Source organism: Wolffia australiana, chromosome 17, assembly GCF_029677425.1.
Source record: "Wolffia australiana isolate 7733 chromosome 17, ASM2967742v1".
NCBI lineage: Eukaryota > Viridiplantae > Streptophyta > Magnoliopsida > Alismatales > Araceae > Wolffia > Wolffia australiana.
Genome location: NC_135851.1, coordinates 11664952 through 11682614, shown reverse-complemented (window position 1 = coordinate 11682614; position 17663 = coordinate 11664952). Strand labels below are relative to the sequence as shown.

Here is a 17663-nt window from a genome sequence, read left to right as displayed (position 1 = left end):
AATCATATTGATCTAATCATAGTATGTCTACTTTAATCTAGTCACTAAAGTCAAGTGTCTCAATGTAAACAGTATCTATTTTACCTTCAAAATTTATCAGCCAAATTTCAATGTCCCATATGAGAATACAATATATTCCATACTTCTTCTCACAATTCAAGATATCTCAACATTATTGATTGGTATTTCCCTCAATCCAAGTTCATTACAATAATTATCACTTTATCATCTTATTTAACTCAATATACTTTAAAATATATGTCAACTCCTTTTAAAAAAAAATTAATATTAAATATCTTTTAGTCTCTCTACTGAAATCAATATAATACACTTCTTAATTTCTTTTTTGTATTTTTCCCAAGTATACTGATAACATGGATTTTTAGTACCTTGATCTGATCATACTTACATGTTATTTGCATTAAATTACTTATATTTGCATGTTATCAAGATTAATATGATAAAATCTAATTTTAGAATGATGTTCTGAATTTTCTGCATTTTTATATATTTTGGGAATTGTTGTGATAATAGATTCTAAAAGAATATAAGTTTTTGAGATAGAATATGATTTTTCCAGAATTTGTCAACATTAAATTGGAAAGATATGCTTTTTCTAAGTCAAAATATATATTTATTTGTATTTTTGGGCTTTTATTTTATTTAATATGAATTTTAGAAAATTTTCTAGCCTTTATTATATGTCGCGCCGCCATGTGATGCCGTTCGATTTGTCGAACGGCAATGACTCACAGCTATTGGTGATGATTGGCGACAGCTAATCATTAACTTAGTTAATGATTGGCGTCATCCAATCTTTTAGATGAGCAATCAGGGCTTCGCGATTCACAAAGCCATGATTGCATTTATGACTAACACATCGATTTTTAGATTTTTCTGACGCAAGGGCGACGTGGACCAATAAACAAAGGGACGAATTTTTGCAATAAATGTCGCGTTGACAGTGGCTGACAAGACAAATTTTCACTTTATTCTTCTTCTTCTTCTTTCTCTCGTTGGAACCATCAACGAGGCAGTTGTGCGACGTGGCTGCGCGACACAGCACCACGTGTACATGTGGCCTGCACGTGTACACGTGGCACACAACTGTCAACCTTTGATTGGATAAAAGAAAGATGAGCGACGTGGCGCTGACATGACGCCACATCAGGTGCAAATAATAGTAAAATATAATCTTTTAAAAATAATCTATTCAATCATTCTCTTTTGTTTTTTCCCCTACACGTACACGTGGCGGTTTCGGAAATGTGGAAGATGACGCAGCGTGGAATTTTGAATGACGTGACAAATCAACCGAAAAATAGAAAAAGAGGAAGTGTTAGAGATGATGATGAGGAGAGAGAAAAAATCAAGGGCTAGGATAGCTCCAACTTCTGACGACGATTTCTAATGATCTAAAGCTCTGATTGAGCTGAAATTTTCAGCATTGATTTGGCTCCCAGCTTCTTTCCATCCATACCCTCTGAGCTTTAAATAGAGACCAGGATCAGTCTGAAATTCATCCTGAACTTGTTTCCTACTATTGTGTGGGCTGATTGAAAGATAGTGAGTTTTGAGATCTATCAAGTGTGTTCATGGTATCCTGGGTGTGTGAGGAGAAACATTGGAGAAGAGGGGGAGCTTACAGGCACTCAAAAATTACCGTGATCCTGGCGGAATATAAAGATCTAAGGTAAGCATCTTCGCCTTATGTTGTTTCTTTTCCCGACATCATAGTTAGCTTAATTAGGGTTTATCATTGTCTTTTCACTATCGTTTCACTTCCTTATATCCTCATATCTCGTGTCTACCATATCATCATTCACACACTTGATCATCATCGTGTCCTTCACGTTATCTATCTCACCACCATATCATTTCACACAATTCTACGTTCATTTACTCTTTTCTTTACTAATTTAAGTTAAAATATAACTATTACATCCTTTTACTCAATATCACTAGCGCACATATTCTATTCTCGTCTTCATCTGTTCTCGCGTTGATCATCACTATAATAAGAAATTAATTCCTTAATCATCATCCCCTGTGGAGACGATCCGTACTCATCACTAGCTTAAATATTCCTAAGTACGGTTAAATATATTTTTATTGAATAATTACCAACCACAAATTAAATCCCCTAAATTTGAGATTATCATATATTCCCTTTCAAGAAAGAGCCACGATTCAAGATTTCAAAAATTATTAAAATTTAATCTTATCATTGTTGGGTTCTAGAGGCCTAGATCTAGATGAAGATGAGGATTCCATGTAGCATAAAACTCATTAAGGAATCCTAACGACATTACCAAAATCATTGAAAAAAAAGTACCTCGGCATGGATTGCATCCATGATTTCTTGGATCCCAGAGCGAGAAGAGACAAGCTACTCAAGTGTGCAGCCTCTAGACGTATCCATGCAGTCCTCATCACATCGAATCTCCTTCTTCTCGTTGACGAGCCTCGTTCACACTCCGTTGTCATCATTACATCGTCTCGATCGCATCTGTAGTGGAGATGAGGCGTGGTGGAAGGAAGAAGAAGGGGAAGGCCCCTGAAAATTTGGCATGGGTGAATTTTGTTAAGAGCCTTCCCCTATTTATACTAAGTCGGTATTTTTCATAAAAAAATCCCCAAAACTCAAGTATATCTTCTGATGTCCAAAGACCATTTGCATGTGACCCTCTAGGCCCATGTATCAGTCTAGTTAATGACTCCAGCAACCCAATAACCTTTATTGGCCTTCCAAATTAATTAATTAAATCATCACATAGATTAATTAATGTCAGATTGATTTAACCCAATCGTTAGGTCGAGTCTCCGGCACGTGGGGTGCCAAGCTACACCTAATGCTCTAGAAGATACAAATAATTGTGTATCGACTCACTCATGGAACCTGTTCATCATCGGTTATCGTGTATGTATAGTCCCTCATCCACTTGATCCTCTAAGGATGACTTAGGGTTTGGTCAACTATCAAACCCTAATTGGTCATCCGAGTTCTTACTAATGCATTCGGAAATCATCGGAGAACTCTTCTCCTGATATTTTATTGCCTTGGCCAAGGACTTTATCGCATCATTTCCTTGAGTTGTCACCTCTAATACTGAGGGTGGATGATCCCATCTTGACCACTCAATCATCTTCATGAACTTCTTGATGCACCTGAACTAAGACTGTGTAGAATCCCATGATTAGGGACACGTAGGTCATAGTCAAAGTACAACCATCCGTCCACAAGACATCTTTGGTGTCTCAAGTCTACATACCTCTTACACAAGCGTGACGTGAATCAACCTGATTGACAGTCCGGTATAAAACCCTTCAGGGATTCATACGGATCAATTTAGTTAATACTTCGATGTCCTTCTTGAGTATCCTTCGAATATGAATATTTTGAACACATGCTTAGAGACTAGTGATTTCCCTATTACGATATCATCATAATTCACTAAGGCGGATCATGTATTCATGGACTGCATTATACGCGTCATACGTACACTATATTGAATATGTTCTATTAATGAACATGGAACAAGATATGGAATGTGTGATTGGCTTTCCGGCCACATATATTTTCATCAATCATCCAATCTCAAATCAGAATATTCATATTTTCAACATAATATAGAAGAACGAAACTTCTTCTGGTAGCTTTATTTTGCATTATTCACTTGTCATTTCATTTTCTTTCTTTATAGTATTATTTATACAGTAAGTAATGAAATGCATCTATGAATATTAAAAATCGAGATTATAAATAACAATATATTGCCTCTGAAGTTTTTTTCCATCTAAAAATCATCACAGCGTTATTCTTGTTTTCCCCCTTATTTTTTCCTCAAACGACTCCTAACTTACTCCAAGTTTTGTGAAATAATTTTAGATGAAATGAATATCAGGTCGTAGTGATACAAAAATTCCACCATGAAATCAATAAAATAAAATTTTTAAAGCATTGAAAGAGGGTGCTATATTTTTATATGCATCAATATAGTTCGTGTACAGTTGTTAAAAAATCCATGTTTATGACATTTTCAGATTGATTTTTTTTCAATCTCTCTTTGTATTGAACTATATTATGCTCTAGAAGTTCAACAATCAGCGAAAATTTTTAGGGTTAATTTTCTAAAGGTAGAAAATCAAGGTTTGCCATCGTATAAGAGAGAAAATGGGGAGGTTCACTCTCCCATTTGTTTTCTATTTCTTTCCTGTCAAAGTCTGAAAGGAAAGTAAAAATTAAGCCCTCTCATACTCGCCATAATTCAGGTCATATGGATGCACTGTTCGACTCAAAATCTTTGTTTGATTTGTTACTAATTTGCTTCTGATTTTCTTAGCACTGTTTTTTAACATTTAAGCTCGCTTAGAATTATTTGACTTTTTTTGTATTTGACATATGGATAAAATGCAGATTGGATAAAATACTTTGAATAAAGCAGGGGATGCCATAGAAAGATATGAAGATACACGAAAGGAAGTAGATTTCAGTTTATCTAAGTGTACTACATAATGGTATTTAAAAGGCTAAGTGGAGTGAACCGAAAGGAACATGCATTGAGGAAACATTAATCAATTTTATCTTATGATGACTTTCTGATACTTTTGGTACCCACTTCATCATGATGTGATTTTTATTTACCATACTCTATAATGCACAAAATGGATATAGCATTGAGCTTTAACCTCATTATTTAATCATACCTTAAATAATGGTTTTGTGAGAATGTTGCCAAGTAGGTATCCAATAAAAACAAATGTCACTAGAAGTAGTCATTTTGACAAGCTTCTTGAATGAAATGGAATTGAATCTCAATGTGTGTTATTTCAAAATGGAAGACAGATGGCTCAAGAAGATATTGTATGGCTCAAGAAGATTTTGAAAATAAAAAATAGAAGATTTTGATCTCTAAACAGGTGTACATGGGAATATATTCCATAAATATTCCCATGTAGGGGAATGCTACCATGTTGGCATTATTAGGCGTGCCCAACCTTTCGCCTGATCAGATGACTTTCACAACGGCGGGGTGGACTGTGCACACTTCTACCATCATAGCTGCTCCGTGGCCACCGCACTCTCCGCCCCCACTTTCACTCGGAGGGAGCACGGACGGGTGAGTTCGGCATGCACGAACTTCTTCGAGCTCCTGCAAGGTAGCATTTATGTATCTTTTCTTTATATGTAAAATCCCCCTAGGTGGCATCTAGGGCACGGCTGGATCGGACTACGGGCACAACCACAGGGTTGGCCGTACCCGGCACCGTGTTTTTTGCTAAAAAAAAAGTTGTAATTATTAGTTATTGTAGATGATTCAATAATTATGAGAAAGGATATCTATAAAATGAATTGATTACATAATAAGATGAGTCAATACTATGAAATGAAGGATTTATGGAAGTTCAGGTGCTTCCCTGGTATGAATTGCTTCCATGGAATATGAATTACTCCTAAACAATAAACAATAGATAAACTAAAAGAACATGTATATTGATAATGAACTTAATGCAACTTCCATCAATCCCAATGTTGAACTGGATTAGCTAAGGAAGAATAATAGGGGGATCATAGAACCAATCAAAGGTTTGATATGATTCTGCGGCCGGTTTATGCTCAGAAGGCCCACCAGCAGCCCAAGGTGGACGTACATGCCCAGCCCACGAGTGTCCCTACTTAAGCCATGCCCTGCTGGAAAGTAGACATGAAGTTTTTTGCACTTGTGAGTCTCCTTGGCCCTTTCCCTCACCTCTTCCTAGTCGTGACTCTTCCCTCTCTGTGCTCACAAGCTTGACGTCAATCCCCGGTTGTGCAATGACCGCTCTCCGGCGATCCTTCGTCATATCCCTCACACTTCCCATTTCTTCTCTCTCTACCCTAGGAACATCTCTCTCCTCTCTCCCTACATCCCTACATCCCTTGCTCATCCCTCGGTGAACAGCAGTGAAAGATGTGAATTATCATTTCCATATTTGAACGATTGTGTTGCAACGACTCGATTACAACCTTGATACGACAAGTGGGATCGTATCAAGGTTTAGCAGAAAAATAGTGTGCATTCTACAAAGTAGACATGACATTACTTATGTAATTAATATTTTAACTTAGTTCCTTCATAAACCTAAAATGTCACATTTATGACTTGTCTTCCTGAATACTCAGGTATTTAACATCACAAAAAGATGTAGTATCATATAATTTAGGGAACGGCACATCCAAAACGTGACGCCTCCGACGTCACAGAATGGATGATGGAACATGATAGACGGTGACGTGATGAATTTTCGTCACGTCACCCTCCCGTCACGCGTCCCAGCATATACCAAAAAAATCATCATGTTACATCACGCGTCCCTCCATTGGACGTCTTGTCACATTCATGTCACTGTGACAGCATCACCATCACCGGTGACATGAGAAAACCCTTTATAAGTATATCATTCATCTTATGTCGATTCCGTCTATATTTTGACATCCGTCCATGATGATCAACCCAGTTGCAATCGTCAGAAACTGGATTGGTGAGAGATGGCAGGATTATCGGAGGAGAGCTCTCAGAATCTCCGCCGGCTTGACACTGTGGAATCTTCTTAGCGTTAAGTCTAGAATTACCTCAGGTTCGTTCGATCTCCGATCTAGATTAGTGCGTCACTGGATTGTTGCAAACAACAGGGAAATTACACGAAAATAGTGACCCATTACCTGTCTGATCGTTCTGCAGCCTTCATCTGCCTGGTGCTGCTCCGATATTATCGACAGAGAATGGAAGATCCAGAAAACAGCCTTGCCTATGGCGAGAAAACCGGTTCGACGCAGCAAAATAAAGAAGAAACAGTAGAAGAAGATCTAACGGAGCAAAACATCGGCAAAAAGATTGAGCGATCGCCATTAGAGGAAGCCGCTTCTGAGAATTGAAATCCTCCATGATTTGTAATTGTAGCTCCTAAGTCTCAAACCACCACCGGCCTCTAAAACAGTAAAAAAACATAACGATTCTGATCTCCCCTATTTATAAAGCTCCACCAAAGTCGATCGATTTTTCTCCCTCGCTCTTTCTCTCTGTTCAACTCCCTCTCATGCTCCTTCTCTCTCGCTATTTCTCTTTGTTCAACTCCCTCTCATGCTCCTTCTCTCTCGCTCTCTCGGTCGGTCTTTTTCCCTTCTCTCTCTCTCTCTCTCGCTCTCTCGGCCAGTCTTTTTCCCTTCTCTCTCTCTCGCTCGCTTTCTCTTTTCTCTGGTTCGTCATATGCGCCTCCCTCTCTCTCTATGTTGGTCTCTCTTCCTCACTCGCTCGTTCTCTCTCTCTCGAAATCTCTATTTCTCCCTCGCTCGCTCTCCCTCTTGCTATCTCTTTCTATAACGCTATCCCACAAACTCTCTCTCTCTCTTTGTGTTTATGGCTTGCTCGCTCTCGATCATCAACCACGACGGCAACAAGAAGCTCTACATCGCCAAGATCCTGCTAACATTTTTTAAAAGTATTTAGAAACAACGTCACAGCCGTCATTTGTGATGAACTTTTCGTCACGTCATGCGTCCAGGGCACCCCGTCACCGTCACATCACAGTCACGCCAGCATCATCACGCATCACCATCACCAACCCTGAAAACCATCACTATCACCGTCACATTTTTGTCACGGTGACGTGTGACGTGACAGATGACGTTTGCCAAACCCTAATCATATTTAATTTTATTTATAAATTAAAACTTTGAGATTAATTATGATTTAGACTATGGATGATCTGTGATCAATTGGTGCTTCGTAATCATAAATAAGATGTTAACTTGAACAGTAAATTGATTTTTTTTATGATGAATCTTATGTGCCCGTCAGGCCAAACCACACCATTATGTTTATTTAAGTTCATTGAATATAATATTAGACTCATTATTATTATAGTGTGATGTTTATAATGAAGTCCATAAATAGGTGCAATGACATAGTGAATTATGATGAGATCATACTACAGATATCACTAGTCTTTAAACATGTATTCTAAATATTCCTATTCGATTGATAGTCAAGATGAACATCGAATTATTTGGATACAATAGCACTAATTGATCCCACTTATACGATAAGTATAGTTGATCATGTGGCTTTTAGTGTGGCGACACTAAGGACAGATAGTGGGTGCACTTTCAAGAAAGAGTTCACTGAATTGATCCGTATGAATCCCTGCATGGTATTATACCTATACATCAATCAGGTTGATTCATGTCACGGTTGTATAAGTGATCCACTGACCTGAGACACCAAGGACATATCATGGATGTACGAGTACATTTTGAATACAACTTGCAAGCCTCTTATCGTGGGATTCAAACAAGTTATCGCTCGAGTGTAGTAAGAAGCTCGAGGAGGTGATTGAGCGGTCAAGATGAGATAATTCGCCCTCAATATAAGAGGAGATTGACTCAAGGAAGATGATGCAGAAAATCCTTGGCCAGGGTAATGTGGATATTGGAGAAGCATTCTCAAATGATCCCTGTTACACATCAATACTGATCGAATGATGGATCAGGGTTTTAACGATCAACCATACCCTAAGTTGTTCGAGAGTCTCGCACCGATTACGGATTATACATATATGGTAACCAATGACAGTAAAGGCATCTTCTTGAGCACGAGGTGTAGCTTGGCACCCCACGGGCGAGAAACTTAACCTGTCAATTGTGTTAAATCAATCCTTAGTTAATTAATCTATATTTTGATATATTTAATTAATAAGGTAGGTCAATAATTGTTATTGGGCCACTAAATGTATAACTAGAATGATACATAGGCCTAGAGGCTCATACGCATAATATCAGAGGGGTATTGGTGAAAATATTTTACTTTATGGGTTTTCTAGAAAATAATTAAGTAAAATATAAATAGGGAAGGGGCACTCATTTCAAGCACTAAGATCAATCAGAATTGAGAGCCCCCCCATTTCTTTACTATGATCTCTTCTCCACTCAACCAAGGAGAATGTCTTCATGGTGAAAAGATCTTCAAGATTTTTAAGGAGAGTTGAAGAAGAAGAGGTGGAGATCCAAGCACCACATGATTGCATGGATACTTCTAGAAGTTGAGCACGTGAACGGCTTCAGAATGATCTCAAAGAGAGCAAGTCAAGGGTGGAACAAGTTCCCCATAAGGTTCTTGTGATGTATGGTTTTAAAGATCAATTTTGAATTGATTAACACGCTTTCGCATTATGGAAACCATGTTTTCCATGTTTGAACCAAGGCACAAAATCCAACATTTTATATGATTATTTTTATTTAAAAATCATACTAAATTTTATTTTTATTAAAAAAAATTATTATATTTTTTAGAATGGATTTCTAGTTTTCCCAACTTCTGTCATTTTAAAATATTTTATGACACTTAATTCATAAAAATAATTTATATTTCTAGAATGATATTTTTATATCATTTTTCAGTTCTTTGGCCTTGATTGGTATTAGACTAAAGAGACTCTTGCAGAGTAAGACTTTGAGTAGAATCAAAATAATATTTAAACCCCATACCCCATTAATTAAATCACTAGTGCATGGATTGAATCTGTGATTTCTTAGTTTCTATAGTGAAGACAAGTTGATCTGGTCAAGTGTGCAGCCTCTAGACATATCTATACAATCCCTGGCACTTTAAATCTATTCCTTCATGTTGATGATCTCATTCTTTCTCCATTGTTGTCATTATGCCATCCCAATCACATAGAAAATTGAAATGAACAAATAGGGCAAGGGAGAAGACGGGTAAGGCCTAAAAAATTATGGTCTGGGTGAATTTTGTTCAGGTCCTTACCATTTATATACTAAGGAGCACTTTTTTCATAAAAACCATTAAACTTTAAGTATATGATCCAACGCCCAAAATACTATTTGTGACCTTCTAGGATCATATATCAGTTTGATCAATGACTCCAATGACCCAATTACCTTTATGAGCATTCCAAATTAAGTAACTATGTCATCATATAGTTAAGTAACCATATAAATTAATTAATGATGGATTGATTTAACCCAATAGATAGGTAAAGTTTCGAGCCTATGGGATGACAAGCTACGCTTCGTGTTCAAGAACATGCAAATGAGTGTTCGGATTCACTCATGAACTTGTTAGTCATTATTTATTATGTATATATAGTCCCTCATCTGCTTGGCACTTCTAGGAAGATTCAGGGTATGGTCAATTATCAAACCCTAATCAATCATTCGAGTTGGTACCAATGCATTTGAAAATTGTCAAAGAACTCTTCTATAATATTTCACTACCTTGGCTAAAGATTTTATTGCATCATCATCCTTGAGCTATCTCCTCTTATGGCGAGGAAGTAATATCCCATATCCCATGTTGACCACTCCATCATCTTCATAGACCTCTTAATGCACTAGAACTAAGACTGTTTAAAATTCTATGAGTAGAAACTCGTACGCCATTGTCAAAGTAAAATTGTTTCACCACAATACATCTTTAGTGACTAAAGTTTAAGGACCACTTATATAACCAAGACATGAATCAACCTGATTGACAGTTTTGTATTATACCATTCAGATCAATTCAGTAAACTCTTTTGCTAAGAAGCCCCCAATATCTATTCTTGGTGTTTCTCACATAAGTGGATATATGATCGGTCATACTCATCATATGAATGAGACTAGATAGTGTTAATCTATCTGGATACTTTGATGTCATTTTTGAGTATCCTTTGAATAGGAGTATTTATAAATTCGTAATATGATATCATCGAAATTCATTCAATTAGATCATATATTTATGGACTTCATTATGGGCATCACACGTGCACTATAATCAATGTATTGCATGAATGAACAATGAATGAGAGGTGGAATGTGTTATTAGCTTTCCCATCACATATATTTGCATCAATATTTTGTTCATCTACTCCATTTTATTCCTATAAAGCCATTCAACTTTAACATACTCTAATGAAGCACCGACAAATGTATGTATTTAGAATTAAATTTTAATAAGTTAAGAAAATTAATTTCTTATTGTATTAGCATTATTTTTAATTAACTTTCATTAGATTTATTATACTTAACTAGATTTAAATACTAAAAATGTATAAATTATTTTAAAAATAGAAATCAAAATTTAAATTCACTTATTCACTACTTGCTCCCTATGGATTTGACTCTTACTCGCTCTTTGCTTGTAAATAAAATTATAGATATTGTTGTATAAATCAGAAGTTTTAAAAGCCATAAATATATCGTAATTTCTGGTTTATCAGCGTCTGAGTTGGGTATTTTACCTTTTTAAGGGAACTTGATAACATGAACCCAAAGCAAAAAGGGAGTATTGAAATCCAGTACAGCAGTAGAGTTTTGAGTTATAGATCAATGGATTGGCAAGGGAATGTAGGGATTTAATGCTTAATAGATGACATAAAGTTTTAGGTATAAGTTCATGTTATTAAACTATCATTTACGCATCCCAATTAATGTGATTCCCTTTTGCTATTTCTGGGAATAAAACATTTCCAAACAAGTTTGGTTATTAAAATTTAAGGTGTGGAGGCTAAGTCTATCTTAATTAAGATAGACTATCTTAATTAATTACATTATTATAATTAAGATAGACTAAAGAGGATTAAGTTTCTCCTAATTCTATAAATAAGGGCCAAGTCCTTGGGGCACATGGGCGTTGACTTTTCCCTTGGGTATTCCATTAACCTGAGAGACGTCAAATAGGCATTCTGTGCTGATCCAAAATATCTTCACTCAAGATCATTTGATTCTTTCACTTGGAGACACGAGTTACGTTTTACATTCATGTTCATTCATAAGGATTGTTGACTTCTCTCATAGGCATCCAATTACCCAGAGAGGCTCAGGATAATCATCCTTAATTTTTACATTTATGTCCCAATAGGTTCAATGTTTTCATCCTCAAGAATCAGGGCATTCTTCCTGAAGTATCTTCGGATCAGATAAAAGACGGAAGAGCTACCGTTTTAAAACTGGCACGTGAATCGTCATGTGATCACCATCCGGCAGAAGAGAGCTATCAGAATTTCAACAAGGCAATCAGTTTCTACAACTTTCTCTCTGTACGGGCATTGACATACATCTTCACTGCTCATTACAAGGGACGGAGAGCCTGGAACAGATTATTCACCGCAGAAGAAAGAAGAAAAGGAGGAGAGCAGAGAGGAGAACAGATTATTCATCGTCTACGTAGATGGTCTCCTGGGGGAAGAGGCCGCCGAAAATGCTCTTACCCTGGGGCTGCGCCGCCGCCGACCTCGGCGGAGCTGCCGCTGGCTTGGCCGGGGCGCTCTTCGGCGGGGTCTTGACGACAGCCTTCTGGGCCGGCAAGGCGCGAGCCTTGGCCTGCCCCCGCACCGTGGCGACCTGCACCTTGGGCTCCCCCTCTTGCTTGGACGCCATGGCCGCCGAGAACTGCGAGCCCAGCTTGTCCCAAGAGAAGTCCCCGCCGAGGTTCTTCGCCTTGGCGATTATGCTCTCCACCGACGCGCCGGCCGCCTCCGCCTTCCTCCGCGCCTCGTCCGCCAAGCCTGCGGCGCGCGCCTCCTGCTCCGACAACTTCTTCACCTCCGCCTCCAGCTTCTTCGCCATCGCCGCCGCCTCCGCCGCCCTCTCCGACGCTATCAGCGCCTCCTCCTCCGCTATCTCCCTCGCCTTCGCCTCCTTGAACGCCTTCCTCCTCCCGTCCTCCGCAATCGCGCCGAACAGCTCCTCCACCGGCCGCGGCGGCGCCGCCGAGCTCGCCGACACCTCCACCACCTTGTTCTCGGCCACGGCGACGTTGCCCAGCACGTCGGTGATGAGCGCGGCGATCTGAGATCTCGAGACTTCGCCGGCCACGCCCGCGCCCTCCCCAGCCACGACGAGCCCGCGCGGCGGCTCCGCCGCGCCGTCGTCCCCCAGGCTGGCCTGCACCAGCGTGTACCCCAGCTCCGTCTCCGTGGCCACCTTCTCTAAGAGCTGCGCCACCGACAGGGTCGGCTTCGCCGACGAGAAGAGGTTGTTAAAGAAGGAAGATATCCCGACGAGGACGTTGGCGGCGGCGGATTCCGACGAGGCGGCGGCGGCGCCGCCGTCGTAGACGATGACGACGTGGGAGGCGCCGGCGAGCTGCGCGGCCTGCACTACCCTAAGGGCGTCGTCGGTGGTCACCGCCGCCGCCGGGCCGTCCTCGGCAGGACCCACCGTGACCACCACCTTAGTCGCGTTGCCGATGGTCCGCGCGATCGACTCGGCGTCGTCGAACCCAGACTCCACCGCGTTCAGCCGCCTCGACTCGTCCGGCGAGATGATCTTCTCCGACGGGAAGCAAAACCCGGCTCAGAAACGTCGTCGGGGAGTGGAAAGCCCTAAACTTTTGGGGGTTTCGGGGCGCTGACCTTGTACTGGACGGCGATCTTGGCGAGCTCCTGGGCGGCGGCGAGGTCGGGGACGCCGGCGCGGACGGAGAAGCCGCGGCGGAGGAGGCTGCGGGCGATGCGGGCGCCGGCCTGGCCGGTGGCGCCGGCGACGAAGACGGAGAGCGGGTCTTTCCGGCGCCGGCCGCCGAACACGAGCGCCGCCGGCGACGGAGCGGCGCCGCCGTTCGCCGCCGCGGGGAGGAGGCCGATGTCGAGGAAGAAGGGCTTCTTCTGCTGCTGCGGGTCGTTGGCGGCGCTGTCGTCTTCGCGATTCTTCCCAATTCGGAAGGAAGGGAAGGTGGGCGGCGCCCCATTGCCGCCGGGTTGCTTGGCGGCGGCGGCGGGGGGGGCGACGGCGGCGCGGGACGGCGGCGGGCGGAAGCGTAGCTTGGCGTGGGGCTGGGCGGGGAGGAAGGAACTGGACAGAGCAGGAGCCATTAGAGCCCGCGAGCGGTGCAGCAATCCCGCTCAGACGGGGATTCTACACTGACGGGAAGGGGTGAAGGAGACGGTGGGGGATTGAGGGGGAAGCCTGTCGGCCTATGGCCCGGCGACATGTGTCGTGGGATTATCCTTTCGCTCACCAGACGTTTGGAGTAGCTGGTCTCGGCCCGTTTTTTGGGGCCACAGGCAAGTCTAGGAGAGATTTTTCCTTTCTTATTATCAATTATCCGATCCTGCTTTGTCCTGCCAACTCTCCGTCTCTCCGAGATCCAAGAAAACGGATGCACAGGAAGCAATTCCAGACACGTGGATTCGTGGACTCTCTCTCTCTCTCTCTCTCACACTCTGCCCCGCACTCACAATCTCTCTCTCTCTATCTCTATCTCTATCTCCCTCTCTCTCTCTCTCTCACTCTGCGTGGCACTAGGCATCGGGGATCGGATCGGATCGGATCGTTCGAATCTTGATTAACAGATTCGAACAAACACAAGCCGATTCGAACGATTTGTTCGACTCTTTCGATCGAACAAACCCTTTGTTCGTGTTCGATCGAAAGTTTCGAACGAACAAATTGGGTTGTTCGTGTTCGATTGCCATTTGTTCGACCTTGTTTGAACAAGTTCGAACAATTTTGAACAAATGGCCATCGGCGCCAGCGACACTCTCTGACCGGCGCAGGCGGCCGCTGGCCGGCGCTGGCGGCTTCTGGCCAGCGCTAGCGGCCGCTGGCCCGCGCTGGCAACGGCTGAATGGTCGCTGGCTGGTGCTGGGCGGCCGCTGGCCGGCGCTGGCGGCGGCTGGATGGTCGCTGGCTGGCGCTGGGCGGACGCTGGCTGGCGCTGGGCACAGCTGGCTGGCGCTGGCCACCGCCGGCGGCCTCTGGCGCTGCCGGATTCAAACATTCGATTCGAACAACGTGTTCTAATCGGATCTTATTCGAACATTCGATCCGAACAGATGCTCAGATTGGGTTCGGATCAGATTTGAACGGGGCAGATCGGTGTTCGGATTCGATCGTTCGAATGCCCGATCCGATCGAACATTCGAACGATCTGTCTGAATCCCCGAAGCCTATGCCGCACTCACAATCTCTCTCCCTCTCTCTCTCTCTCACTCTGCGCCGCACTCACAATTATCTCTCTCTCTCTCTCACTCTGCGCCGCACTCACAATCTCTCTCTCTCTCTCCCTCTCTCTCTCACTCTGCGTCGCACTCACAATCTCTCTCTCTCTCTCCCTCTCTTTCTCACTCTGCGCCGCACTCACAATCTCTCTCTCTCCCCCTCTCTCTTTCTCACTCTGCGCCGCACTCACATCTCTCTCTCTCTCTCACTTTGCGCCGCACTCACATCTCTCTCTCTCTCACTCTGCGCCGCACTCACATCTCTCTCTCTCTCTCTCTCACTCTGCGCCGCACTCACAGTCTCTCTCTCTCTCTCACCCTGCGCCCCACTCCCAATCTCCCTCTCCCCCTCTCATTCTCTCTCTTTCTCCTACTCCCTCTCTCACTCTCCCTCTTTCTTTCTCTCTCCCTGTCTCTCCCCCTGATGTAATACGACGTCGGCCGGGATCAATCGGTTTGTATTACGTCACAGGAATTATGATGCGATGACGTGAGATGTAATTCAATGCACGGGAAAATAGCAGATGAGCAGGAGAGGGAATCGGCGGATAACAGTGTCGACCATGCCAGTCAACGAGAGAAGAATGATCCCTAGATCAAACTCCCAAATGACCCGCGAAATCAACTAGACGTCTAGACAATGAGGGGCGTATGACGGCCCTGGAGTGTTCGGCGTATAGGCCAAAGAATATCCGTCAACCTTAAAGAATTCCAACACTCGACGACGGTGGCTATCCTATTCGTGAATTGTAATGAAAATAATGGCAGAGGACGCGATAGCGGAAGATGAGACTGGAAAAGATAATAATGCTGGTAAACGGAGGGGAGACGAGACTAACCTTAAGTCCCGCTAATCCACGGTGTCAAATCTCGTTCTAGCAGGTGATGTGGTGTAGATGGTAACGTGTTGGTAGACGACTCTGGCGTGATTGCTCGGACGTCGGACCGATGAGCGCAGGAGGTAGTCAAGTCAACCGACCTTGGGACCACGGCAAAGGATGTGGCAGTAGACGGGCACGCGCGGAGGTGTTTTGGTGCGCTCGCCCACGGGCCGGCGCGAGGAGCACGACGCGCGCACTGGCGAGCGGACGCACCGCGCGGTGGTTGCAGGCGAGGGCGCGCGGACGCCTGCAGCGGCGGGCGGAGAGGCGCGCGGGAGGGGTACCCTCTTGCGCGGGCGCCGGGCTATGAACGGTGGAAGGGTGGTCGAGTGGGAGGCGAGGGCGAGGGGCCAAGAATTGAGAGGAAAGAAGTGTGGGAGAATTGAGGGTTCAAGAATGGTAATGGGGAAGGGTCAAGAACGAGATGGGGAAAGGACCAAGAACGAGATGGGACGGATCAAGAACAAGATGGGAAGGATGAAGAATGAGATGGGGAGGGTTCAAGAACGTGGAGGGACGGATCAAGAACGAGATGGGAAGGGTCAAGAACGAGATGGGAAGGATCAAGAACGAGATGGGGGGGTTCAAGAACGTGAAGGGACGGATCAAGAAGTTCAAGAAACTGGGTGGGACGTGGTAGAATGAAGAAATGGGGCGAGGGGAAGGAATCAAGAAAACATGGGGGAGGGGAAAGAGGGGAAAGTCAAGAAATGTGGGAGGATGTTCAAGAACGGTGGTGGGGTGGATCAAGAACGAAGAGAAGGGTGGGGTATGGATCAGGAATGGTGGAAGGGTGGGAAAAGGTACCAAGAAATGGCTTTCTTGAACTGTAACAACCAAGAACCCTCCAAGAAAGAGGAGTTCTTGACGGATCTGGGGTGTGCTCCCTCGGCGGAGCAGATTTTCCCGGTTGATGGCGTGTCGGCGACGCTTCTTGAATCTCCCAAGACCCCCGGAGTAATCTCGACGAAGGCCTCTTTCAATTCTTGATGGCGGCGGCTTCTTGAAACTCTTTCCTCGCACCGGAGTGATCTCGACGGCGCGCTTTAACACGTCTCCCTCGGAGTGATCTCGACGGGAGAGATGTGGGCTCTATCCACGGAGTGATCTCGACGTGGGGTGGGGCTAGCCAAACCCCCTACACTACTCTCTACGATAGGGGGGAGACGAATTGTGAATAAACTTTTCAACAATGACTCCAAGGTGTTCCTTGGGCATGCCATCCCCTTATACAGTGAGGATGGGTGCCAAGTGAACGTGGGAGAGGACGAACCGTCACGAGACGTGGTTCGGCCTCTCCTTACAAATTCAAAATACAAACATAAAAAGTAAAAATGACGAGGACGGGGCCCAACAACATTGGCCCAGTCCACGAATCCGAAAATACAAACACACATGAAAATGAGCATAAGTAAAAAGATAAAAGTTCTTACGCAGGGTACTTAAACCCCGGGTGGCGAGCGTCGGCGCGAGCTGCTCGGCGTGGCTGACGACGTCCCGTCGCGTCATCCTCGAGATGATTCTTCGTCATCGTGGCATCGTCCTCGAGATGGTCCTCCATCACCCCCTCTCCCTCTCTCTCTTTCTCCCACTCCCTCTCTCACTCTCCCTCTTTCTTGCTCTCTCCCTGTCTCTCGCCGTCTCACTCTCGCTTTCTCCTACTCCCTCTCCCTCTTTCTTTCTCTTACTCCCTCTCTTACTCTCCCTCTTTCTTTCTCTCTCCCCCTCTCCCTCTCTCTTTCTCCTACTCCCTCTCTCACTCTCCCTCTTTCTTGCTCTCTCCCTGTCTCTCGCCGTCTCCCT

At 43.7% G+C, this 17663-nt stretch overlaps 1 protein-coding gene across 1 annotated transcript; it reads right to left on the bottom strand.

The window, feature by feature from the left end:
* Window positions 1-12035: 12035 nt before the first annotated feature.
* Window positions 12036-13911, bottom strand: PTAC16 (plastid transcriptionally active 16). The gene is made up of 2 exons (XM_078588819.1): window positions 13393-13911; window positions 12036-13306 (listed from the first exon to the last, which is right to left on the bottom strand). The coding sequence occupies exons 1-2, from the start codon at window positions 13849-13851 to the stop codon at window positions 12188-12190; spliced, it is 1578 nt and encodes a 525-aa protein (XP_078444945.1). The 5' UTR covers window positions 13852-13911; the 3' UTR covers window positions 12036-12187.
* Window positions 13912-17663: the final 3752 nt, after the last annotated feature.